The sequence below is a fragment of the Lithobates pipiens genome, unplaced genomic scaffold (assembly GCF_037356315.1).
Source record: "Lithobates pipiens isolate NorthernLeopardFrog02 unplaced genomic scaffold, aLitPip1_a1.2 Scaffold_28, whole genome shotgun sequence".
NCBI lineage: Eukaryota > Metazoa > Chordata > Amphibia > Anura > Ranidae > Lithobates > Lithobates pipiens.
The window spans coordinates 28,103,263-28,130,145 of NW_027507789.1; the positions used below are offsets into that span (position 1 = coordinate 28,103,263).

Consider the following 26,883-nt stretch of genomic DNA (forward strand, 5'->3'; position numbering starts at 1 on the left):
ACTGGTCTTTTTTTCCTTTTTTTTTGTATACACACAGCCGTCTCTAAGTTTAGCTAACCTTATTACACATTTTTGTGTTTTTTTTATTTAAGCATTTTGATAATTTAATTACTAACTGCAACCTTGAATTAAACAAGTTGGATCAGAAAAGACCATAATAGGCTTGCTTTCCATTAAATCCGCCATATAAGGGGAAAAAGAAAATGGAGATAGAGCATAAAGCCTTCGAGAGTCTTGCTCTGCAATAACACAGATGGTAATAGTTGATTTAAATTGCAGACATGTACATTTTCTAAATGGCCACTGTAATTTCACTTTGACAAAAGAGGAAAATAATTATTTTCTTTTATATATCCAGTGGTAAGAGAACAACAACTAAAGAGTAAAGCTTTGATTCATCTGTAAGTTTTTGCAGCAATTTCTTATTGACAGAAAAAAAAAAAAAAAAAAAGGAAAAAAGTGGACAAGTGCACTTTAATGTGCTTAAAGGAAATTTTCCACCTAAATACAACAATGTTTTTTTTTTTAAAAGCTAATTAATTTGTTCTGCAAGTAATGGTTTATTTTATCTTTATGTACTTTAGAAAATCATCACTCTTGAATACTATGGGTGGGCAGGCTTTCCACGACGCCTGACGTCAGTGCTTTGTGCATGATGGAGTTACGATAAGAGGGAAGCCGGCATCGAAGGCTTAAGCCGAAAAGCTGTGCTGACCCCTAACACAGACATTATAATAACAGTCACACTCAGTGGTAATTGTTTAAAAGCACTTGTTGCGTTATAAATATGTATTGCATTGACATTAGAAGTTCATTGATTAACCTTGTTATATAAACAATATGTGGGCAATGGCGCTATTAAAAAGGTAGGTAAGTGTTGCAAAGTCCAAGGAGTGCCTTGTCTTTGTTAGGAATCCCCACAAGGAGATCTAACATTAGTCATTTAACATTAAACATCTCCAGTTCAGAAGGATAAAGGCCTGGATCACACTACTGCGATGCAGCTTTGATGTGATTTACAGGGTGATTATGTGGTGCGGCTTTGCATACTCTATGGCAGAGATATGCAATTAGCGGACCTCCAGCTGTTGCAAAAATACAAGTCCCATCATGCATCTGTCTCTGGGTGTCATGCTTGTGGCTGTCAGAGTCTTGCTAAGCCTCATGGGACTTGTAGTTCTGCAAAAGCTGGCGGTCCGCTAATTGCATATCCCTGCTCTATGGGGACAAGTCACACTGTAATTTGCACCAAAGTAGTGCAGGAACCTTTTCCAAAATCAAACAGTTTTGAGCTGCATTAATTTGAACGGGCACCATTGAAAACAATAAGATTGCCCTTATCATGTGATTTTGGGTAACTCAAGTCAAATTGGAAGTTGCAATAGAGTAAAATAGGCCTAAATTGGAACGATGAGAAAAATAAAAAAATGTTACATATAAAGTAGGATACATTTTTTAAACATCATTGAATCAGTTTTCGTGTATTCCCACCCAAACCCCCACCCCACGCCAATTAATTCATGATATAATAGGCGAAAGTTGTCCAGCAAAGGTGGCAGGTAGAGAAGTGGGAGGTAACATTTAACACTTGTTCGATGGCGGAGGGCACGTTCTTTCATATGGTTTGGGAGTGCCCACCTATTAGGGCCTTTTGGTCAGAGGTTACGGCCTTCAGCATCAGCCTAATATTTGTAATTAATCGGGATCAGTCTTGGGTTATACAGTATAGATGGAAGAGATAAATGCAAGTGGGACTTTATATGAGCCGTGACCATGCAGTACACACAAGACTCCATCCCTGATAATTGATAAAGAAGAAGGGGAAAAGGGGCAAAAGAGAGGGGAAAACAGGACTTTATATGAAACAAAATACTTGGGGTATATTAGTTCAGTATAATATATCAAATAAATAATTTATTGGGAACACACCAAAGATAGTACAATGGATATGTTAATAATGGATCAATATACAATAGAAAACTTTGACAGTATGATAATCAGCATAGCACAATAAAATTCATGGTCCAATGATGTTGTTACACATAATAAATAATAAACCAACAGTACATTCCAAGGTGTGTATACAGTAGTAACCAACAATTTAGATTGATGATTGAAATAAATCAAACCCATAATAAAATCATGGCTGGTGGGGCATGGCATCCAATAGTAGAAAGCTTGACGCGTTTCGTGGATTGTCTCCACTCATCAGGAGCAGCTGTATATTGAAAACACCTGCGATAGACACCTGCGATAGATATATCCATTTTACTACCTTTTGGTGTGTTCCCAATAAATTATTTATTTGATATATTATACTGATTGAACTAATATACCCCAAGTATTTTGTTTCATATAAAGTCCCATTTCCCCTCTTTTTTTGCCCCTTTTCCCCTTCTTCTTTATCAATTATCAGGGATGGAGTCTTGTGTACTGGATGGTCACGGTTCATATAAAGTCCCACTTGCATTTATCTCTTCCATAATTAATTAGGGATGGAAACAACATACTTTTTTATCTTTATTTAGCTCTTGGCTTTTTGTGTGGCATGACATCCTATTTAGCCAGTACATATACATGCTTTATTGTGAACATTCCTGCGTTTATTATTGAGGCCATTGATTATTCTTCTTTGAGGGTGGTGTTTTCATCCTTTCTGGGAGCTACGATGTGCACCGTGGTTATCCTCCGCCCCCCTCGCTCTTGGGGGTGTTGGCCAGCCGACGCTGCACGTCGACGCCACGCCCACATGCCCGACGTCATTGTTGACGCCGCACGTTTGGCGTGTTTGTCATTCCAAGGACACCCTAGCACAAGGAACCCTGAGCTCTTACGTGTGAACGCTAGTCGCTCATGCGTGGATGCCCCTTCCTCCATAGCTGGTCATTTTTAGCGTAACATTGGCGCGTATTCTTGGCGGTGCTGCGGGTCACTTTCACTTATGCTTTTTTTTCTTTACAGTGTGATTTCTGGTTCAAACTGCCCTTACACTTCCTCTACTTTTTTCACGTCACGTTTTTCCGTGCAGTTTCAGGTAATTATGAACTCTGCTCTTTTCTGTGTGATCTCACGGTGGCTTGTCACTTTTGGTTTTCCCCTTTGCTTCACACTATGCACTACTTTCTCCCCCCGGTGTTCGGGGTGGCTACTTTGGTTCTAATTCAGTCTTTTATATCCACCTCTTTTTCCTTGTTCTCATCAGTCTACCAAATAGCCTCTTTTTCTTAACCTCACTTCATAATACCCCCTTTCTACTTTTCACTTATCTTCCGGGCTCACTCCCCCTATTTGTGGTTTTGACAGAGTGTACCCCATACACTATGGATTAATCACCTGATTCCTACCCGATCGCCGCTTCTGATGTCCCCTCCCGGGGGGATGCCAATATACACCTTCTAGTGCCTCTGATTTTTATCACTTACATCATCTATTATATATATTACTCGTCATCCTTAGGTAAGAGTGGCTAGGACTGTTGTTATGCTCCCCCTTTTCCTAGGTTTATAATCAGCTACCATTGATTATCTATATTATATCTATCACAGGTGTTTTCAATATACAGCTGCTCCTGATGAGTGGAGACAATCCACGAAACGCGTCAAGATTTCTACTATTGGATGCCATGCCCCACCAGCCATGATTTTATTATGGGTTTGATTTATTTCAATCATCAATCTAAATTGTTGGTTACTACTGTATACACACCTTGGAATGTACTGTTGGTTTATTATTTATTATGTGTAACAACATCATTGGACTATGAATTTTATTGTGCTATGCTGATTATCATACTGTCAAAGTTTTCTATTGTATATTGATCCATTATTAACATATCCATTGTACTACCTTTTGGTGTGTTCCCAATAAATTATTTATTTGATATATTATACTGATTGAACTAATATACCCCAAGTATTTTGTTTCATATAAAGTACAATTTCCCCTTTTTTTGCCCCTTTTCCCCTTCTTCCTTATACAGTATAGATGATTATAGCCTTGAAAGTAACATGAAAGTTTTTTGCTCTTAGTGAATTTTTACACCAAGAAATCGAAAATACTGCGATGGAAATAATGGCAAACCTCCCCCACTCTCACTTCTTGGATAGCCTTAGTTACTGCAATTAAGCAATCCCACTCTATAAGCCGACCTATAAAGACAAAGTCTGGTTCACCTGGGTAAAAACTGCCCAAACAGTGTCTTCTTAAAGTGGTTGTAAACCCTTACACACCACTTTGACCTACAGGAAAACCTAGATTAAGTCTTACCTGTAGGTCCATGAAATATCTCCTAAACCTACACGGTTTAGGAGATATTTACAAAAAGACAGGCACCGCTGTCTACGGCACATGCGCCGTTGACAGCGGCACGCAGGTGCACTGGGCATACCACTGCTAGCGGCGATATGCCGTTAGTGGCGGTTCCTGTGCACATGCGCGGGAGTGGCGTCAACGCTGCTCCAGCGCTGTGTGTGGCCGGAGCAGCGATACCCGGAAGAAGGTGGACACTTCATGCTACAGGGGACAGCGATGACATCGTTGGCTCCTGTGTCAGGTAAGTGACACATTATGGGCTACTATGCGATGCATAGTAGTCCATTATGCTTTACCTTTGCAAGGAGACAAAGAGGAAGTAAACCCATCAGGGTTTACTTCCTCTTTAAGTTGCATGTCCAGACCAAGACAATTTTGCTTTACCTTGAATACTTGCATTGTATATTCTATTTTTGTAATTTAGGATTCATGGATACTATTGTGATTATGCCCTCCTTACCCTTTGACCATTATACAAACTGTGTACTGTATTCTCTATTATGTCTTTAACCACTTCAGCCCCGGACCATTTTGCAGACCAGACCACTTTTTGCGATGCGGCACTGCGTTGATTTAACTGACAATTGCGCGGTCCTGCAACGTGGCTCCCAAACAAAATTGGCGTCCTTTTTTTCCCACAAATAGAGCTTTCTTTTGGTGGTATTTGATCACCGCTGCGGTTTTTATTTTTTGCGCTATAAACAAAAATAGAGCAAAAATTTAGAAAAAAAACGCATTATTTTTTACTTTTTGTTATAATAAATATCCCCCAAAAATATATAAAAAAATGTTTCCCTCAGTTTAGGCTGATACGTATTCTTCTACATATTTTTGGTAAAAAAAAATCACAATAAGCGATTATTGATTGGCTTGCGCAAAAGTTATAGCATTTACAAAAAAGGGGGTAGTTTTATGCAGTGATTCCTGTGTAAATGACACTGGCAGTGAAGGGGTTAACCAGTGGGTGGCAGTGTAGGGGTTAAGTGTTCCTAGGGGCGTGTTACTAACTCTGGGGGGGGGGGCTGGGCTTTCATTTAGTGAACACTGATCTCTGCTCCAATCACATGGAGCAGAGATCAGCGTCACTAGTTGCTAGGCAGAATGGGGAAATGCTGTTTACAATGGCATGAGACGATTGCGGGAATGCCCGCAGCGATCGAGTCTGTGGGACCCGCGACCAGACCCACAGGAGTCCCGACCAGCACGCACATGCGCAGAACGGCCGATGTCCACGCAAAATGGCAGAGCGTACCCGCAGCGCCCGGTTCGTAAGCAGGAGATGTTCGTAGGTCAGGCGTTCGTAAGTCAGGACCTCCTGTACTATAGTAACATCCTTCAAAAAGATCTAAAAACACTGAAGCAGCAGACTTGAAAATTAATATTTGCGTCATTCTCAAAACTTTTGGCCATGGCTGTACACTGCAATGGATGGTTTACATTAAAGTGAAACTTTAGTCAGACAATTAAATTCTGCTAAATCACTTTAGGATGGCCCCTTTTGCAGGTATAGCTATGTAAAACTTTAAAAGTAAGAGCTTATACTGTTTAAAATCCAGGAATACTTTGCCTCACCCTGCTCTGCACATGCGCAGCTTCTCTTTATTTTTTTGCCACTGTGCCAAAAACGTAGAGGCCAGTCTGCTGATAGCCTAAAGATTTACTGCTGTTCAGGGGCTCTGGGCTTCAGCATTTTACAGCATGCAATAATTTTGGTAGCATAATTTAATGTGGAATGTATGTTTCTTGCTAAAGAACTTTATTTTTACCAAGTTGTTATGCTTTAAAACAGATTTCATTCACATACATATTTAGAAAGCTGTTAAAAAAAAAAAAAAATCTATTCCCTTTATTAAAATCTCCTTTTACATGGAAAGCTGCATTATGATTCGCTGTCACAATCTTCCGCTGTGGTGTTTTATTCTGACCTTTACCGTTCATCTCCTGCAGGAAGTATATGAAGGCGCCTCTTGAAAAAGAGCCATTGGCTCCCGCTGTTTCTGCTATTCATTTTGAAACTGTGACATGCCAGCTGCAGGGAGCCAACAAAGTCTATTTTCTCATTATGAAAGCCAATACCCTCCTCTGCTCTGGAAAAATCATATACAATTATCCATCTGACACCTTTAACCAATGCATCTAGCTTTTATCAGGATGTAAAAAAAAAAAAAAAAAAATCAGCAACAATGTTTCCATTTTGCTTTAATTTGCTGATGAGCTTAAATCGTTGTTTCATTCACACTAGAACAATCAAGATCTGGTGGCTAGAGTGGAAAATTATTCTGAAGGTATAAATCATTTTTGAAAGGAAACTATTGTATTGTAGAGTGGAATAAGAAAACATCCCCAAAATGACTCTTGGAGCTTGTAATACAAAAAAGGTTTTGGCTTTATTCGTTTTGGATAGAGTAGGGCAGTGATGGTGAACCTTGGCACCCCAGATATTTTGGAACTACATTTCCCATGATGCTCTGGCACTCTGCAGTGTAGCGGAGCATCATGGGAAATGTAGTTCCAAAACATCTGGGGTGCCACTGCGTCGCTTTAACTGACAATTGCAAAATGGACGTTCTTTTTTCCCCCACACATAGAGCTTTCTTTTGATGGTATTCAATCGCCTCTGTAGATTTAAATTTTTGGCGCTATAAACAAAAAAAAGAGCGTCAATTTTGAAAAAAAAAAAAACATAAAATATTGTACTTTTTGCTATAATAAATATCACCATTTTTTTTTTAAAAAAAGCTAATTTTTTCTCACTTCAGGCCAATATGTATTCTGTTTTTTTTTTTATACCAAAAATATGTAGAAGAAAATGCAATAAGCGTATATTGATTGGTCTGCGCAAAAGTTATAGCGTCTACAAAATAGGGGATAGATTGACAACATTTTTACTATTATTTTTTTTACTAGTAATGGCGGCTATCTGCGATTTTTAATCGGGACTGCTACATTACGGCAGGCCCATCGGACACTTTTGACACATTTTTGGGACTATTGGCATTTATACAGCGATCAGTGCTATAAAAATGCACTGATTACTGTAAAAATGTCACTGGTAGAGAAGGGGTTAACACTAGGGGGCGATCAAGGGGTTAACTGTGTTCCCTGGGTGTGTTTCTAACTGTAAAGGGAGGGGACTGACTAGAGGAAATGACAGATCGTGGTTCCTAGCTATTAGGAACTTACGATCTGTCGCTCCTCAGAGCAGAACAGGGATTTGTGTGTTTACACACACACGTCCCTGTTCTGCCTCTCGTGCCCACGATCCAGCGGTCATCACGACCGCCACCCATGAGTATCGGCACCCCCGCAGTTCATCGGGCGCACGCGCCTGCTATCCCGCGAGCCAACGTAAAGCTACGACGGCTCACGGGATCGTGGCGACCTGCCGCAGTATAACGACAGCGTCTGGTCAGCAAGTGATTAAAACCGTCTCCCACGTTTACGCTTAGAAGCATTCTTATATATTTATTTTTTATCTCAAATAGTCAAAAATTAAAAACACCTGTAAACGAAACGTGGCGAAATTTGGTGGTGATTTGTAGAAATGTTTAATGGAGATTTTTAAGTACTGTAGTTTTGGCGCCGTTCCAAGAGAGTGTGCAATTATAAAGCGTGACATATTTGGTATCTGTTTATGCGGCGTAACATCATCTTTTATGTTTTAACAAACAATTGGGCTATCTATTGTGTTTTCTTGCATTAAGATTCATTAAAAGGTATATTTTCCAAAAATATTATTCAAATAGTGTTTGAAAAACTGCTGTGTAAATACCGTGGGACATAAAAAATTGCAACGCCATTTGATTACCCAGGGTATCTGCTAAAAATATTTTTTTTAAATGATATCTATATCTATATCTATATATCTATATATATATATATATATATATATATATATATATATATATATATATATATATATATATATATATATACACACATACACACACACATATACACATACATACACACCATATTTATCGGCGTATAACACGCACTTTTTTCCCCTTAAAATCAGGGGGAAATCGCAGGTGCGTGTTATACGCAGATCCAGCGCGATTTTTGAGCCTCTTGGCGGCTTTCAGCCACCTTCGTCCCTTCTTGTGGCTTTCGACCATTCTCGGTGGCTTTCAGCGGCCGAAAACTGCTGAGAAAGGCTGAGAGCGGCCGAAAGCTGACGAAAAACCGCGAGAAGAGCCAATGGCGGCCGAGAACTACTGGGCGCCGCCGAGATACACAGGACATCTCGGTGGCGCCATTTTTAAAAATAAAATCTGACAAGGGGACAACGATGAACAAGGCTACATTACAAGGCTGCAATGATAGACAGGCTGCATGACAAGGCTGCAAATTACACTGATAAGGCTGCGTTGATGAGCATTTAAATGTAAGTTTTTTTTTTCCTTAAGTTTCCCTCCTAAAAGTTTTTTTCCTTAAAATTCCCTCCTAAACTTGGGGTGCGTGTTATACGCGGGCGCGTGTTATACGCTTATAAATACAGTATATATATATATATATATATATACACAAAGACTGAAAATTAAGAATAGAAAAAAATACTCTATCTATATCTCTCTCTATATATTTATTTTTAATGTTTGGGGGTTCTGAGTACTTTTGTAGCAAAAATTTTTTTACATGTAGGAGAGAAATGCCAGAATTGGCTTGGGTGGCAAGTGATTAATTTTTAAATGCAGGGTTTAATAACATAAAAAAAAAAAAAAACAATGTTTATATGATCCCTTTTGCCTCTAAGTCAGGGACACATACAAGTTTCCAAAGAAATGAATACCCGGGTGTGGTAAATCATATTCAACCGGTTTAAATAAGAAAAGAAAGCTTGATGTGTTGAAGGGGCACCTGTGTGGGCATGCTCCCAAGGTGTGTTGTGTGTGTCCATAGACACATATAGTGCGGCGTAACCATGCTTCCGCTTGGTCAGTTACAGCTACTAGTATATGGGAAAGCAAGAGAAATAGCATGAGACACTTTGATGGTCAAGTTCCAGCCCTGTATCTGTCCATTACTTGGTAGTAAGGATGAGCTCCAGTGTGTTCGCACACCCAACGTGCAGAGCCCGCTAGGAAGTCGGCACTGCGCTGCGCTAATCACAGGCAGTGACACGTTGTCCCGATGCGCGGCTGCAGAGATCAGGAAATGTCTCACTGCCTGTGATTAGCGCAGCGCTGACTTCCTGGCGGGCTCTGCACGTGGGGTGCGCGAACACGCCGGAGCTCATCCTTACTTGGTAGTGAGTCACTAATCTGGGGCAAGCATGCAGAAAGTGAATCAGAACTAGAACTGCTAATCTGCAAAGAGATTGTGGCCCATTGACCGTTAGATGGAAAAGCAAGGAAAAGCATGGTTTGCTTTAAAAACACGTCAATAATGGCAGTTCCAACATTTTTTACTAATATCCAAAATTTCAACAGCTAACTATCTATAAAGCAAGATTCAGATTTTATACTGGACAGGCTTTACTTTTAAAAAGTCTAAATAACAATAACTTACCTCTACAAACTGCAGCAGTTTTTCTGTGGATACTTCAAAGGTTTTGCGTGTCATCTCTGATTTGCGCAGCTGACAGTCGAGGACGGTGATCCTGCGTTTTAAATCCTGAACATTGTCCTGAACAGAGAACAAAAAGAAAATTATGCTCACACAGTCTACACATATGTAGGAAAGGACAGCACCATGTATGACCCATCCAAACACTTTACTGAACTTTAACGTCTCATAGTTGCCGTTTTGTTGTGCTCTGCGAAGGGTAGGCAGGGCCTGATATTAGGAAGTGATGTGCAGACCTCAGCACCGCTTTACATAATCTGCCATTAAAGCGTTACGTACTTACTATACATAATTAGAGTTGGGCCGAAACACCTCCCGGTTCGGTTCATGCCAGAGCTTTGGAACATCGCAAAAGTTCAGACCAGAACCCCATTGAAGTCTATCGAATTAGAAAAAAAAGTCCCCATTTTGAAGACCCATATGCAAGTTATTGGCCATAAAAAGGGTATGGGGGCTCAGGGAACTGCCCTGGGGTACATGCATCATTGCAAAAAAAATATCTTTTAAAAAGATCGTTTTTACAGGAGCTGTGATTTTAATGATACTTAAAGTGGTTGAAAACAAACCCACTTTGACCTACAGGTAAGCCTAGATTAAGGCTTACCTGTAGGTCCAAGAAATATCTCCTAAACCTACATGGTTTAGCAAATATTTGTCAAAACACAGGCACCGCTGTCAACGGTGATATGCCGCGAGTGGCGGCTCCCATGAGCATGTGCGGGAGTGACATCGAATGACAGCGGCGGAGCAGCGAGACCCACCGAGAAGATGGATGCTCCGGACTACAGGGGACAGCGGTGACTTCGCTGGCTCCTGTGTCAGGTAAATGACCCATACACTATGCACTATACACTATGAGATGCATAGTAGTCCATTATGCTTTACCTTTGCAGGGAATCAAAGAGGAAGTAAACTCATCAGGGTTTACTTCCTCTTTAAAGAGAAACAATAAAAATGAAAAATATGAAATGAAAAATATAGTGCCTGAGGGGTCCCCTTTGTCTGCCTGTAAAGTGGCGCATCTATACCTTGTATAGAACCTGATTGCCATTAAAGCGGAGTTCCACCCAAAAATGGAACTTCCACTTTTCCAGCTCCTCCCCCCTCCATTGTCACATGTGGCACCTTTCAGGTGGGAGGGGGGAGCAGATAACTGTCTAATACAGGTATTTTTCTCCCACTTCCGGGCATAGATACCCGAGCCACCCGCAGGTATCTACGTCACTTCCAGGCACCTTCTCCGCCCCCCCCCCCCCCCACTGTCTTCTGGGAGACACACAGGTCCCAGAACACAGCAGAGACCAGTGGGATAGCACCACGCGAGATGCGCATGTGCAGTAGGGAACCAGAAAGTGAAGCAGCAAGGCTTCACTTCCTGATCCCCTTACCGAAGATGGTGGCGGCAGTACCCAACAGCCAAGGAATAGATCGGCTCCGGATGCCGACATCGCGGGCTCCCTGGACAGGTAAGTGTCCTTATTTTAAAAGTCAGCAGCTGCAGTATTTTCTTCCTTGAAGATTTGCTAAACACTCAGCAAAATGGCATACAGTACAGAATATATATGATTATCACTTCATGTGTGCTCTGTAAAACTAAAGACACACTTTGAGGCATAGTATAAACACACCTGCCTCAGAAAGCTCCCTTACCATATAAAACATTTTTATATACCCATAAACCTTAAAAGGCAATGCCCTCTAGCAAAACAGGTACATGTGTAATTAGAGAGCCTTGTAAAGGGAATTCTCGTTTTATTTACATCCACTGGGGCAAAGGAAAAGTGTCTGTTTTGCACACAACAAAAACGTAAAGCCCAACTACAGCTGAAGATCAAAATTTACGAATTAATTGCCTAGTATGCAAAACATAAAGAAAAAAGCTCTGGCTGTAATACCCCATCTCTAGCTCAAAATTGAAGACCCAATTTTGGAGACCCATGGTGTGCCGATAAGATCTCTCCCTCCGATTGTTCTCAGTTCCAGATGGTGGTCACTTCAGCTTTTATAGGAGCGTGTGCGTTGGGAATAGTACATTGGAATTGTTGCTATCTCTGACTATACACAGCAGACCCACAACTTTGGGATTCAGCTACAGTCCCCTTTTCAGGTTAAGCAACAAAGTAATTTGACCCAAAAGTGGACCTGGGGTGGGGAAAAGGGCTTGAAGAACCCACCCCCTGGGGGGATGTCATCAAGATGCCCAGTGCTTACAGGACCAAACTGAGAGCAGGGCCAGCCCACCGTCGCCGGAAGAGGACCTGTGATGTCACCTGACCAGACCAAAGACTCCAGAAGGAAGGAGGGCAGGAAACTGAAGGGAGTTGGAGCAACCTGGAATAACGCTTCAAAATATACACTCATCGGCCATTTTGTTAGGTACACCTTGCTAGTACCGAGTTGGACCCCCTTTTGCCTTCAGAACTACCTTAATTCTTTGTGGCATATATTCAACAAGGCGTTGTAAACATATTGACATGATAGCATCACGCAGTTGCTGCAGATTTGTCAGCTACACATCCATGATGCGAACCTCTTGCACCACATCCAAAAGGTGCTCTATTGGTTTGACATCTAGTGACTGTGGAGGCCATTGGAGTACAGTGACCCATTGTAATGTTCAAAAGACCAGTGGTGAGATGATCTGCACTTTGTGTACTCAAGGGCCTTTACCTTGGTCTGGAGAGTGTGGAGAGCAGCGGTGTGTTCTGTGACGTGTCCTCCATGTGGCTGACCCTCTGCTCAGTCTCCATTACTCTAGAGCAGAGCTTGTCCATGCCCTGCCTCAATAGGCCGACGTCCATCTATACTGTCTCAATTTTTGCAGTAAGCATGGCCTGGCAAGTCGTTATGGCCGCCATCACGTCTACCAGCTAGGGCAGCCGGGAATCAGCTGACTCCATGGGGCCTGTCTGTGAGGCCATGTGTGAGCTGCGCGTAGAACGGGTCTCCTCTATAAAATCGGTGGGAAATTAAGCTTTTTCCCATTACCGAAAGCTGTGCCCGACGATCTGCGCCTCATCCAGGTGGCTTAGCAGTGTAGACCAAGGAATTACACCCACAGGATCCAGATAATACCCAGATACCCCACGGAGCTTGAGCAGAAAGCAGCCGCTCACATCGCCATCTTGGACCCGCCCCCAATATTTTTACATTTGTAACATATATTTACACGTTTCACATAAAAAAAAAAAGCACAACATTTTAAATTAATTTAATTTGTAAAAAAACGCTTTAATGCTTTGTACCATTGCTAACAGCTGAAGTATAAAAAAAAAAAACTGTTGTGGTAGGTATCGGCGAGTACTAAAAAAATGGTATCGGTGTATCCCTAGTAATTTTTCTTATGGTTGTAATGAGTAAAAAAAATTCCATCACAGCTAAAGCCGCGTACACACGGGCGGACTGTCTGGCCAACTTAGTCCGCCGAAACACATTTCAGCGGACAGTCCGCTCGTGTGTGGGCTTCAGCGGACTTTTTCAGCGTGCAGTCTGGCGGATTAAGTATTTCGGAATTTCCGTAATATTGTCCGTCAGACTTTGGTTTCAGCGGACAATCCGCTCGTGAGTAGGCTAGTTGGACGGACTAAGTATGGCGCATGCTCAGAAAGGATTTACACGGCGAAAGGTTGCATTGCTGTGTATTGGACTTCCTATTTCTAGTCCCGTCGTACGTGCTGTACACATCATTGCGCAAACTTTCGGCGGACTGTTTTGCATCCGTGTGTGGTCAAGTCCGTTCATTCGAAAGTAGGACGGACTGTCCGTCGGATTGTCTGACGGACTAAGTTGGCCATACAGTCCGCCCGTGTGTACGCGGCTTAACATGGCAAAGTGAACAAAATCCATTAATATATATATATATTCTATTCAGAGCTGATGGTGAGATCCATTATACTTATGATTGGTACACACTGCAAGTTCTTTTTTCCCTTCAGGTCAGCAGGCTGAGTGAAAAAAAAAAAAAAACGGAGGAGCTCACTGTAACAACTATGTGATGTTCAGGGCTGTACCTAACGATTATTTTCATAATCGATTAGTTGGCTGATTACTGTTTTGATTAATCGGTTAATAACTGCAAAAAAAAGGTGTGGTGTATAATTTAGTTAATATGTAAAGTTTAAAAAAAAAGGCAATTTATTCCTAAATATCTCTATATACAGTGGTAAATATAAATAACCAACTATATGGTTAGGGAGCAAAATATCGAATCCACTCTGAGAATAACAGACAGAAGAGATATACTGTATATATTAGAGGGGATATATACTGTATATACTATTAGAGGAGAGATATACTGTATATACTATTAGAAGAGATATACTGTATATACTATTAGAAGAGATATACTGTATATACTATTAGAAGAGATATACTGTATATACTAGTAGAAGAGATATACTGTATATACTAGTAGAGGCTATATACACTATTAGAGGAGAGATATACTGTATATACTATTAGAGGGGATATATACCGCATATACTATTAGGAGATATACCGTATATACCATTAGAGGAGAGAAATACTGTATATACCATTAGATGAGAGAAATACTGTATATACCATTAGAGGAGCGATATACTGTATATACCATTAGAGGAGAGATATACTGTATATACCATTAGAGGAGAGATATACTGTATATACCATTAGAGGAGATATACTGTATATACCATTAGAGGAGATATACTGTATATACCATTAGAGGAGAGAAATACTGTATATACCATTAGAGGAGAGAAATACTGTATATACTATTAGAGGAGAGATATACTATTAAATGGTCAATCTGGTAAATATCATCAGACTCATTAACTTTAACCCGATTTTGTTACTGGCCAATTAATCGATTATGAAAATAGAAATCGATTAATTTAATAATCGATTAGTTGTTTCAGCCCTAGTGATGTTAGTGCAGCGATCTCCCCGCTAAGCTATTGTGTTTTAAAAACACATAGTGATTGGCTGCAGATGCTGATTGGATGCCGATCGGCTGGTTTAGATGTTAGGCCGGCTTCTATCGGACAGAATGCTGTACACACTGGCTGATTGTCAGCTGGTTTCTGTTGAGCTGTGTGTACCAGCCATCCCACAGGGTCTAAAACTGTAACCATTGGTAATGTACTGAGCCAACACAAAGGCTTTCAATCGCCCTGTTCCCAAGTAATTACTGAAAGTTGAGCAGCCCAAGTATCTATGACTTCATCCAGTGTAATTGGAGAAAAAAAGGGTAGTGTACTTTCCGTTCTCCTCCATCACAGCATAATGTTTGCTGTTAAGATGACAGATGCACTTTACTGTATAATCCAGTCATCTGTGCAAACTCCTGTTTCCCTCTGCGGCAAACAAAATAATACTGGCTTTTCTAATAGAAAGGGTCTCTACGCCCACACTGTGCTCAGCACTGCACATCACTGCAAGCACTGAATAATACAAGACAAATGCTGACCTACTTTACTGAAAGGGAGAGAGCTGGGGCCACATGACTGCTCAGGGGAAGCCATGGTAACGGATGGTGGCTGTTCGCCTTACTTTACTGTGGCCGGAGTAATCAGCAAGCTGGGCTTTCAGCGCCGTTATTTCAGCTTCCAGGAGGGAGATGACTTCTTCGTAGTCCATCTCAACGCCTCGTGCTTGTCTCTGCGCCACTTCAGCCAGGTGGATTCTGCTACGCAGGGCTCTGGTTTCCTCAATGGCGGCTTTAGCTTCCTGAGGACGACAACAATAAAGAAGAGTTACGCATAACCATGTCTGAACTCCCAGGAATTAAATATGATCTAAAGTCAAGACTTCTGCAGAGCCTCTCCCATCCTCTGGAACTCCCTGCCCCAGTATATCCGATCAGCCCCTACCCTGTCCACCTTTAGGAGATCCCTGAAAACTCATTTATTCAGGGAAGCCTATCCCACACCCATCTAAATGCCCCCGAGCCACCCCCTCCCTTTAGAATGTAAGCTCTATGAGCCGGGCCCTCCCGTACCTTTTGTATTGAACTGTACTGTAATTGTGTTGTCCCCCCTATACATTGTAAAGCACTGCGTAAACTGTTGGTGCTATATGCATCGTGTATAATAATAAAAAATAATAATAATGATTTAGAAGTTTAGATATCCCACTATTGATGTTCAAAAACAAAGTAATCAGCTTCTCTGGATTGTAACCACTTATGGGCCACCCACTGCCTTTTTACTGTGGCAGGACGGCCCCGCTGTGCCAGATCACGTACATATAATATATGTGATCCAGCATTTCCGGGTAGGGGGTACGCACACATCCTCGGCCCCACCTGTGTGGTCGTTTGCTACAGCACAAGTCGCTTAGCAGGTCAATGATTTATGGCCAGGGCCTGCTGAACGGCTTAGCGAATGATGGTACAGAGCCCTGTGTTTACAAACAACACAGGGCTCTGTACACAGCAGAGGTGTGGTCGTTTTTTATTTTTTATTTTACTGCTAAGCAGCCACATGTCTTAGTAAAAGCAGCACACACTACACATTTTAGGCACAAATTCAACCCTTTGATTGCCCATAAAAGTTAACCCCTTCCCAACCAGTTTCATTAATACAGTGACAGTGTATTTTATTATCACTGAACACTGTATTAGGCCCCTTTCACACTGATGGACCGATTGGTTCCGCTTGTCAGTTTTTTAGGTTGACGTGATAAGATGATCCACTGCACTCTATGGAGCAGTGGATGTTAATGGACATGTGTCCGTTGACCCGGCCGACATTAAAACATATGGATGGGGATTTGTTTCCCATCCCTCTGGCAGATCGGATGACAGTTGGATGGAAACAGACAGGCAATCCATGTCCATCTGACAGCGGGCTGTGTCCATATCCACTCTGCACCAGTGGAGCTGACACGGACCTGTCATCCCTCTGCTCAGCAGGGCTCAACGGATAGATCCCCAGCGTTAAAGAGGTCTAAAGCCACTATCAGATTTTCTACTGATTTTTTCCTTCAGGTTTACCAAAACCATGTAGTGCAAGAGCCTGCCTGATTGCATGCACATTGAAACTCCTAAGATTTGACCTCATATTATATGGTTTTGGTAAATCTGAAGGAAGAAATCGGCAGAAAATCTGATAGTGTGTATGGGGCTTTAGTGCCACTAGAGATGTCACTGTCAGTCACTTCCTACCCAGTGTTAGGTTAGCTGATGTCTGATTGTCCGCTGCACTATCACAGTCCCACTATAAGTCGCTGATCACAACCATTACTAGTATAAAGAAAATAAACATTCCAGTATCTATACCATAGTTTGTAGACAATATAACTTTCACACAAACCAATCAATATACACTTTCTGGGATTTATTTTTTTTTTTTAACAAAGACATGTAGCAGAATAGGGTTAGCCTACATTCACAAAAAAAATTGATTTTTTAATGGATATGTTTTATAGCAGAAAGTAAAAAAATATATATTTTTTTTTCCTCAAAATTGTTGGTCTTTTTCAGTTTACACAATACAAATCAACAACCCAGTGGTGATCAAATACCACCAAAAGAAAGCTCTAATTAAGTAAGTTTGTGTACAGTGTGGCATGACTGCATAATTGCTAGTTAAAGTAGCGCAGTGACAAACAGCAAAAAATGGCTTGGTCATGAAGGGGTGAAACCTTCCGGGAGGTCAAGTGGTTAAAATAGAAAAATATATACATTTTTTTAAATTGTTTTTATTGACAGATATATATATATAAAAAAAAAAAATATTGGTACAGCAACATGCTCAACATGAGCGCAAAAAAAATAAAATATTTAAATGTACACGTCAGGTAGTTCCTAAATTGGAACTTAACTCACCCATGCATTTCCCCAGTTTATTCACTGCTCATCACCATCTTCAGTTTACTATAAATTCACTGGCCATGCTCTTATCACACAATTCACAGGACAGACAGCAGGAAGAGCGCCCCCTCCCTCCTAAAATCAGAATCTTTCACGCGGCTTTGGACCCAGGACTAAGCAGCGTTGCATGACTGCGTATTTGCCAGTTAAAGTAGCGTAGTGTCTAATAACAAAAAATGGCCCGGTCTTGAAAGGGGTAAAACCTCCCGAAGCTAAAGTGGTTAAAGTAAACCCTAACAGAATGACATTTAGATTTCCAAAGCACTATATACTGTAAATCGTTGCCATTTTTAAAATAAAAAAAACAATTGGTCTTCCAATTCGTACCAAGTGCGGTACGGACATCATCTGCATTAAAGGCTTTCGGGACACACTACAGCTGATACACCTCATTGCGGTTTTGACCTCCCATAATAGAGAGTCCACCTATTGTGGTAAGGGTACATCCTAAGTTCCGTGTTGTTGACGTCACATGGTGGAGGATTCGTTTGGATTGTTCATATACAATCACTCGATTCACTACTTCACACTGCTTTGCCCTTTATAATTACATTTTTATCACTTGGACTGTTTTCACAGTTTGGACTGTCATTTTAGAATTTATATATTTTCAGTGTCTTGAGACCTGATCCATTTTTATATGCCCAGATTCTCCCTGGAGTTCGCCCCTGCTCTCTCTCTCTCTCTCAACCTTGCTCATTTGGTTACTGCAACCTTGGCCTGATTACTGGACTTGCCTCTGCCTGCTGATTCTGTACTGCTAATGCCCGGCTTTTACCAACTGTGGCCTGCTTACTTGCCCTGTCTGCTAATTGAGTTCCACGCTGCCCGGCTGTTATTGACCTTGCCATTCTCCCCAGTTTCCGCTTTCAGTCAATTGGCTACTACAGCACTCATGCCACTCTCTGCCTTCACACTCTGTCTCCACTTTCAGGAGTGTTGGGCAGGAGGTGCAAGAGAAGCCCCCACAACGTTCCAGTCTCCACCAGGTACTTGAAAGTAAGGACCACTCCTCTGGGTCCAGCCAATCGTCTGGACCTGAAATTTACATTGCCAACAAGGCTATAAAGTAAAGTTCTGCCTAAGCCCTTGTACACACGGTCGGACATTCCGGCAACCAAATCCGTCAGATTTTGTCCGAAACTGTTGCATACACACAGTCGGACAAAGTTGTCAGAAAATCCGATCGTACTTAACGTGATGACGTTATTTCGTTAGGACGGGACTATGTTCTGGCTAGTAGCCAATAGCTTTGGTCTAGGAATTTGATCTGAGCATGCGTGGCACTTTGTCCGGCTACATATGATCGGAGTATGTCCGATCGGAGCATTTTGTCGGAAAATTTTACCGGCAAGTTGGAAAAGTTGGTCCGTCGGATATTCAGACGGAAACAGTCCGATGGAAACCACACACAGTCGTAATATCCGACAAAACGGTCACATTCCGTCAGACTCTCCGACCGTGTGTACAAGGGCTAAGACAAAATCCAATATACCGCTCTAGCTGTGGCAAGACTCCAGATTCTTTCCTTAAGTCTGATGTACACCACTTGCCTCCAAAACATGACTTCAGCTCCCATCAGGTGCACGCCCAGGAGCACATCTGCACTTAGTTTTACCGCGTAGACATTTGTGACGGCATCATTGTGTGGCCAGTTCATTTCTACATTCCAAGTGGTTAGAAGGGCATCTACAGTTCTAATTTTAAACAGTATTTGGTTATTCATTAGGCCAGCATTCAACCTCATTGTCCGGTCCTCATAAAAAAAAAATAATAATCTGTTTTTGATTAGTTAATTCTATAGAAAAGGGTTTCACATGCTTCACGGAAACAGGATTATCTGTACAAAAGAACTTCTTATAAGAATAAAAAGCCAAATTAAATGGCCCTCCCAAACACTTGTGACCTGCAGGAGTACTTTGGAAAGGCTGGTGTATATTGACCAGCGGACAAGCAGACGCTTTTACAGCGGATAAATTAGTTTCTCAACGGCTCCTTTCATTTGCTCCTACACTCATTTAAAAGTGAGATATTGGATAGAACAGTCAAATTTAATCTGACCCTTTTTAACACGATTTTCACTTCAGATAAGGAGTGACAATTGGATGGTATGAAGCATGCTAGAATATGAAGTGGCTGAGGGATATTGACGAGGAACAAAGAAAGCATGTTCTGAACATTTTCATTAGATGAAAAATGTTGAAAACATCTTTTCAGACAATACTTGGAATGCTAGCTGGCTCTTGTTCTAAGAGGCAAATACAAAAAACAAAATAACTTGCTCTCCAAACCAGTTAGTCTCTTGAAAATTAATGAAGAAACAAAAAAAAAAAAAAAAGAAAAAAAAAAAAGATACTTGCCTATTTTAAAGGGTTGTTGAACATGAAGTATTATTACAATTATTACCATCATGATTATTTTTGAAGTGGGGCTTCCATTCAAAAACTCTTTTGTGCCTAATGGCTAAGAAAAGGGCACATTACTCTTTGTAATTATCGATTTCCTTCTTTTTATTGCTGTGAGAGTTCTGGTGAACACAATTTCACCATGAAAAAAACTTCTCCAATTTCTATTATAGGTACTTATTTCAACTGAAAAATGAACCACATCTAAAAATGAATTAGTCAAACCCCAAACATTGATAGTCACTTACTGACCCTTCACCTCAATGTAACCCTTAAACTGAACCCTAAGGTCTCATTCACACCGTAGAGTTTTGTGGCTTGAAGTTCGACACTCCAAAACGCTGGAGGAGGGGAAAAAAATTTAATTATTCTCTCCGGCTCCCGGTTCACATCTCCACTCCAAATCGCCTGAAGCTCAAAAAAGTTTTGGAGCTTCTTTTTTGTAGCTCGAATGGAGCAGATTTGAGCATTTTTGGCATGTTTTTATTCCCACAGAAATGAAAACGCACCATTCACGCGTTTTTTGTGTGATTTTCTTCTCAAATTAAATAAAATAGTAATAATATATGATTAAATATAAAATAAAAACACAAATAACTAAAAATCATCATAAATAAAATAAAAATATGTAATAATACACAAATAATAAATTAATGTATATCTATCTATCATCGTATATTCACCGTTCCCAAAGCACTGCAAAGAAGCTGCTTGCAGGACTTTTTTCAATGCCCTGCCAGCGCAGTGCCTCATTGTGAAAGCACGCGGGCTTTTACATTGAGATTGCAGTTGCGGCTTCTTTCAGGCGCTTTACATGCGCTTTTTTTAAAGCTAAAGAAAAACGCCCCAGTGTGAAAGGGATCTCAGGGTGAAAGCACTCAGGCTTTTACATTGGGATTGCAGATGAGGCTTCTTTCAAGCACTTTGCAGGCACTTTATTTACGCTAAAGCGCCTGAAAAACACCCCAGTGTGAAAGGGGTCTTAAGGATAAAACAGAATTGCACTATCTGGAGCTTCTTTCTTATTTATTCGAGTACGTGTGGAGATGACATGCAGCCCTGACCCACAATTATGTGCCCCTATAATTAAACTTAGGCCGCGTACACACGCGGGGACTGTTCGCCCAACTTTGTCCGCTGAACAGTGTTTCGGCAAACAGTCCGCTCGTGTGTGGGCTTTCAGCGGACAGTTTCAGCGAACAGTCCGCTGAACAAGGTTTTTCGGAAATTCCGAAAAACTGTCCGCTGAAACTTTGTTTCAGTGAACAGTCCCCTCGTGTGTAGGCTTGTTCGTCAAACTAAGTTCCGCGCATGCTCAGAAAGGATTTACACGCCGAAAGTTATAATGCAGTGTATAGGACGTCGTATTTTTCGTCCCGTCGTACGTGCCGTTCACGTCATCGCGCACGGTTTCAGCAAACTGTTCGTTCGTCGTGTGTGGCCATGTCCGTCCATGCTAATTTTGAGCGGACTGTTTGCCGAAACTGTTTGACGGACAAAGTTGGGCGAACAGTCCCCGCGGGTGTACGCGGCCTTAGTGTATTTTATCCTGAAACGTTTGTGTATCTTATCGTGCAACATAAAAAATTGGAACTACCACTATTTTATTTTCCAAGGTATCTGCTTTCAGAAAACAGAATACAAAAATATCAAACAAGGTTTTTTTTAAGGTAAACCAAACCTAGGAAATGGGACATTAACGGTGCAAAAAATCAGAGTTATATTCATAATAAAAGATTTTTCCATACAAAATTTATTTATACAAAATTCATAAAAACAGAACAGTAATCAGTATAGTCACACTAAAGTTGTATACACAGTCACATAGTTGTGACTATACTGATTACTGTTCTGTTTTTATGAATTTTGTATAAATAAATTTTGTATGGAAAAATCTTTTATTATAAATATAACTCTGATTTTTTGCACCGTTAATGTCCCATTTCCTAGGTTTGGTTTACCTTAAAAAAAACCTTGTTTGATATTTCTAAAAGGGATGAGGTGCCAATTAATGGGGTGCTGATGGAGGTTTGAATCATTTCTTTTTTTTTAGAATACAAAAATGTTTTGGGGGTTTTATGCAATCTTCAGGCCTAAATTTTTTTTTTTTAAATGTGTATTAAAAAAAATGCAAAAACGGCTCTGGAGAAAGGGTTGATTATATAATCTAAATAATAATCTGCCAACAAATTGATTATGAAACTAATCGTTAGCTGCAGCCCTACAACAGTGTGCTGTTTCCATATTGAAAATGTCAGCTTTAAATGAACATTCTGGGGTTTTTTTTTTTCTTCATCCAGCCTGCAGATTGCTGTAAAGCTGACTGTCATTTGCGATTATACTTCACATATTCATGTGTTTTGGAGGATATATGAGAGGAAAATTGAGTGAAGTTCCCCATATTCATCCCTTGGATTACTTCTGAAGACAATTGATCTTCAGCACAAAAGTATGATTGGAACACTGAAGGGCAAAAGAATTCATTTCCATACCTTCATTCAAATTGAATTTCTGGAGAGCGCTGCGCACTTCTGATGTAGCTGGAGGATGAGAAGGTGCAGCCATTTCCAGTAATGACCTAGCATACCGGAGATTGTTGTGATGTGGCACTCTTGAGAACTGCATAGTTTTGGTTATTGTAAGCAGTAAGGATATGGATATATGTACCGTATACTAGGTTACTGCTGTGCAACAGAGGTCAGTAGCAGGACAATGTTTTAACCATTTAAAGACCAGACCTGTTCTAACACTTTCTGTTCTGTTTTTTTTGCTAGAAAATTGCTTAGAACCCCTATATATATATATATATATATATATATATATATATATATATATATATATATATACACACATATACATATACATATATACACATATACATATATACACATATATATATATATATATAATTGTTTTTTGGCAGAGGCCCTAGAGAATACAATGGTGGCTGTTACAATATTTTAAGTCACACCTTATTTCCACAGCATGTTTTTTTAAAGAAAAACACATGTTAATTAATTTAAATGCCACAAGACACAACATATAACCCAATGTTTTGGTAGAATGTAAAAGATGACAATATGCCGAATAGATAGATACCTAACATGTCACTTTAAAATTGCGCACGTTCATGGAATGGTGACACACTATAGTACTTAAATAACTCCATGACGGATGCTTTAAGAATTTTTACAGGCTACTAGTTTAGAGTTAACAAGGAGGTCTAGAGCTAGAATTATCGCTCTCGCTATAATGTTCTCAGCGATACCTCAAATGTGTGGTGCGAACACCGTTTACATATGCGACATACCTATGCGTTTGCCTCTACCCACAAGCACGGGGGGGGGGGGGGTGTTAGGGGCACTTGACTTTTCTTTTTTATTATTAACTTTTTTTTTTTTTTACACTGTCCCTTTAATTTTATTTTTTTTATCACTTTTATTGCCGTCACAAGAAATGTAAAACATCCCTTGTGATAACAATAAAGTATGGACAGATCTGCTTTATGGAGATACAGACCACAGATCTGTCCTCTACCATTGAAAAATGGAGATTAAAACAAAAAAAAATTATCTTATGCTTTCCAAGAAAAAAAAAAAAAAAGGCCTTGCTTGTATTCTTTCCAGAGCTGGTTCCATTCCGTGTGATCTTACAAAATGTAACACTTGCATTGCTTTTATTCCGTGTATTTTTATTTAAGTGATACCAAAGTCTCTTTTTTTTTTTTGGTTTAAAAATAACAAACCTGTTATACTTACCTGCGCTGTGCAGTGGTCTTGCACAGAGCAGCCCAGATCCTCCTCTTTTGTGGACCTTCTTCACCCGCTGCTGTCTCAGCCAATGGGGAGAGAGAGTCCCAAACAGCTGTATGTCTCATTCAATATCACTGGATCGAGTTTGGCTCAGGTAGGTATTGGGGGGGGTGGAGGGGGGCTGCTGCACACAGAATGCATTAAGATAAAAACCTTCTGCCCTTAAAACCACTTTAAAATATCAAAACACCATTAACAACTTGCTGCACAATCACATGTATGTGTGTAATATGTATATATATACACATACACACACACACACACACACACACACACACACACACACACGCAAGCATTTCGTTATTTCCCGGTGGGATGGGTAAGTTCAGGAAACAGGAAAGCCATACTGGAGAATGGTGGGGTGGCAGACAACCCCTCCCGATGCTTTCAGTGGCTAATTAGCCACCTGGATCGCTTTTAGCAGAAAGAGAATCATCAGCTGAAAAATCCCGGAGTTATGGCTGAGAGCTGCAGCCATGGCCCCGATATAACCACTTGAACGCAATCAGGTATACGAGGTGGTATCAAAAAGTTGAGACTAGCTCTGTTTACAAGAAAGTACTTTATATCTATGTTTACACACTATCACCTTCAAAATAGTCCCTTTGTACAGCAATACAGCGCTCCCAGCGTTCCTGCCAGTTCTGGAATGTGTCCTGGAAGTCTTCTTTTCGAAGCGCGTAGAGCACAAGTTACCAAATGGTGTCAACATTTTCTAAAGTTGAGCCCATTGAAGGTCTTCCTGATCTCGCCGTCTTCTAGTGATGTTCTTTACCACTTGAAGCACGCCTGCCACTCAAAACATCTTGAAAAGACTCATTGCAGCATCGCCTTAAACTTGCCGAATCATGTCAAATGTCTCTGATGAAATAGCAGACGTGGTAACACACTTGGTCGGAATAGCACCAGTTGCACATCTCCCAATGTACACAGGACGATGTGTTTTAGCACACTGACTTGGAGGTTGGTGACTGTGTGTGAACCTTGTGCTGCCATCTGTTGGCGTGTTACAAAACTAGTCTCCAAACGTTTTGATACCACCTTGCGTATACATGATTCTGCGTTAAGTGGTTAATGAGGTTTTGAATAAAAGAAATGCTAGGGTTAATTTTGTAAGATTACACCCAATGGACCCAGTTAGCTCTGGGAAGGGGCTTAAAAATATACTTTGTTATTCGTTTTGATCTTGTGATTTTTGGCTGGAATTCTGCTTCTGCATATACAAACAAAGTACCATTTACACCCATGTGTTACTAATTAGAAGGACACAGAAACTAGGGTGCTAACTGAATGCTTTCAGGAAGATGGTTCTTGTAGGAAGTGTTATATCGTGATACCGCCCTAAGCATACCAGTTACAGAAAAAGTGTCAGTGCCCCATTAACATAGCCGTACCGCTATCCATCAATTCCTGATGAAAGGAGGCAAGTCTTCAGATAATTATGCTTGATGAAGAAGAACTAAGGAAAATACGAACTGGTCAAAGATAAAAGACATTAAGCAAACAAATAAATCTCATGCACTAATTGCATATAGCTATTGCTTTTTTTGCCAGCGGTGTTTGCTGCTAATTTGCAGAACAAGGCTCACATTTGTATCCAATTAAATGGAAAACAAAGATGGTTTTAGTTTAAAAAAAATTATATTTTTTAAAATCCTTTACAGCAGAGGTTCTCAACCGGTGCTGGTCCATGGCCTGTTAGGCACCGGATCACAGTTCAGGAGGCTTCATCTGTAACTCTTTACTGCTCCATCACCTGTCCGTTCCTCAGCTGGATGATCCGGACATTTACTGGGGAGAGGAACCCGCCCGCACCCTCAGAGTCTTTTAGGTCAGTTCAGGCTTTTACCTGGGGGCAGCTTTCAGGACTACCTACCTCCCCCATCTACATATCCCTTATATAGAGGCAATCTCAGGGAATAGGCCATGGTTCGCCATCTTGAGTCAGACCCTTTGTGAGATGCCCGATATAGCAGAAACAGGTAGACCTTGAGACAGAGCACTGCTCTAAAGTGCCCTTTGATATGATACTATAGATACTAATCTTCTATTCAATAGATTTACATTATTTTCCCCTGGTCTTTCCATTCCATTTCTCTATTTCCTGTACAGCCTTATAGACTCTGGTTTGGGCTTTGATACTAACCCTCCTTGATCACAAGTCCTTCTTGTGGACACAAGAGATATATATATATATATATATATATATATATAAAAAAATGTATATATATATATATATATATATATATATATATATATATATATATATATATATATATATATATATATCCCTTGGGTAAGAATGCATGAGTACACATTCCCCCCTCTCCCTTTATTTAGGGCAGGAGGATGACAGGTCCATCTCTGCTCACTGTGCAGAGACGTACCTGTCAGAGCCCTGCTGTCCTCTATGGAAGATCAGAGGAAGTCAAACTGCCTGTCCATTTTCATCCGATCCAATTCCCCAGACACATGAAAAATAGGGTTTTCATCCATCTGGATTTCATGGACAGCATTGGGTCGGATATCGGCGGACATGTCACCATTTACATCCACCACTCCATAGAAGTGATTGGAGTGTCCAATCAAGTCCGCCTGAAAAACCAACAGGCAGACCAAAATGTCTACAGCATTGAAGGTCCCAATGAGCACAGTTGCCTCTATCATCCATAAATGGAAAAAGTTTGGAACAACCATGTCACACACACACACACACATTGTAATATATATATATATATATATATATATACATAAATACATACATAAATACATACATACACACATATATATTAGGGGGGTCTAAGTAATTTTCTAGCAAAAAATAACAAACTGATTTTAACTTGTAAACACCAAGTCTGAAAAATAGGCTTGGTCCTTAACTAGTTAGTGTTGCTAAATCCACAACAGTAAAATCAGTCTTTATATGCAGTAA

The 26,883-nt window shown here is 40.5% G+C and overlaps 1 protein-coding gene across 4 annotated transcripts in view; it reads right to left on the reverse strand.

Annotated features, from left to right (window-relative positions):
- The window catches only part of STXBP4 (syntaxin binding protein 4), a 184,025-nt gene that overhangs the window by 86,568 nt on the left and 70,574 nt on the right, over positions 1-26,883 (reverse strand). For 3 of the 4 annotated variants that reach the window (XM_077458947.1, XM_077458949.1, XM_077458948.1), the window contains exons 12-13: positions 15,412-15,588; positions 9,823-9,939 (exon numbers count right to left, since the gene is read on the reverse strand). In XM_077458947.1, the coding sequence (XP_077315073.1) occupies positions 9,823-9,939; positions 15,412-15,588 (294 nt within the window). Of the gene's footprint in view, positions 1-6,493; positions 6,951-9,822; positions 9,940-15,411; positions 15,589-26,883 lie in introns of those variants that run through there. The other variant, XM_077458950.1, reaches the window with a different exon arrangement.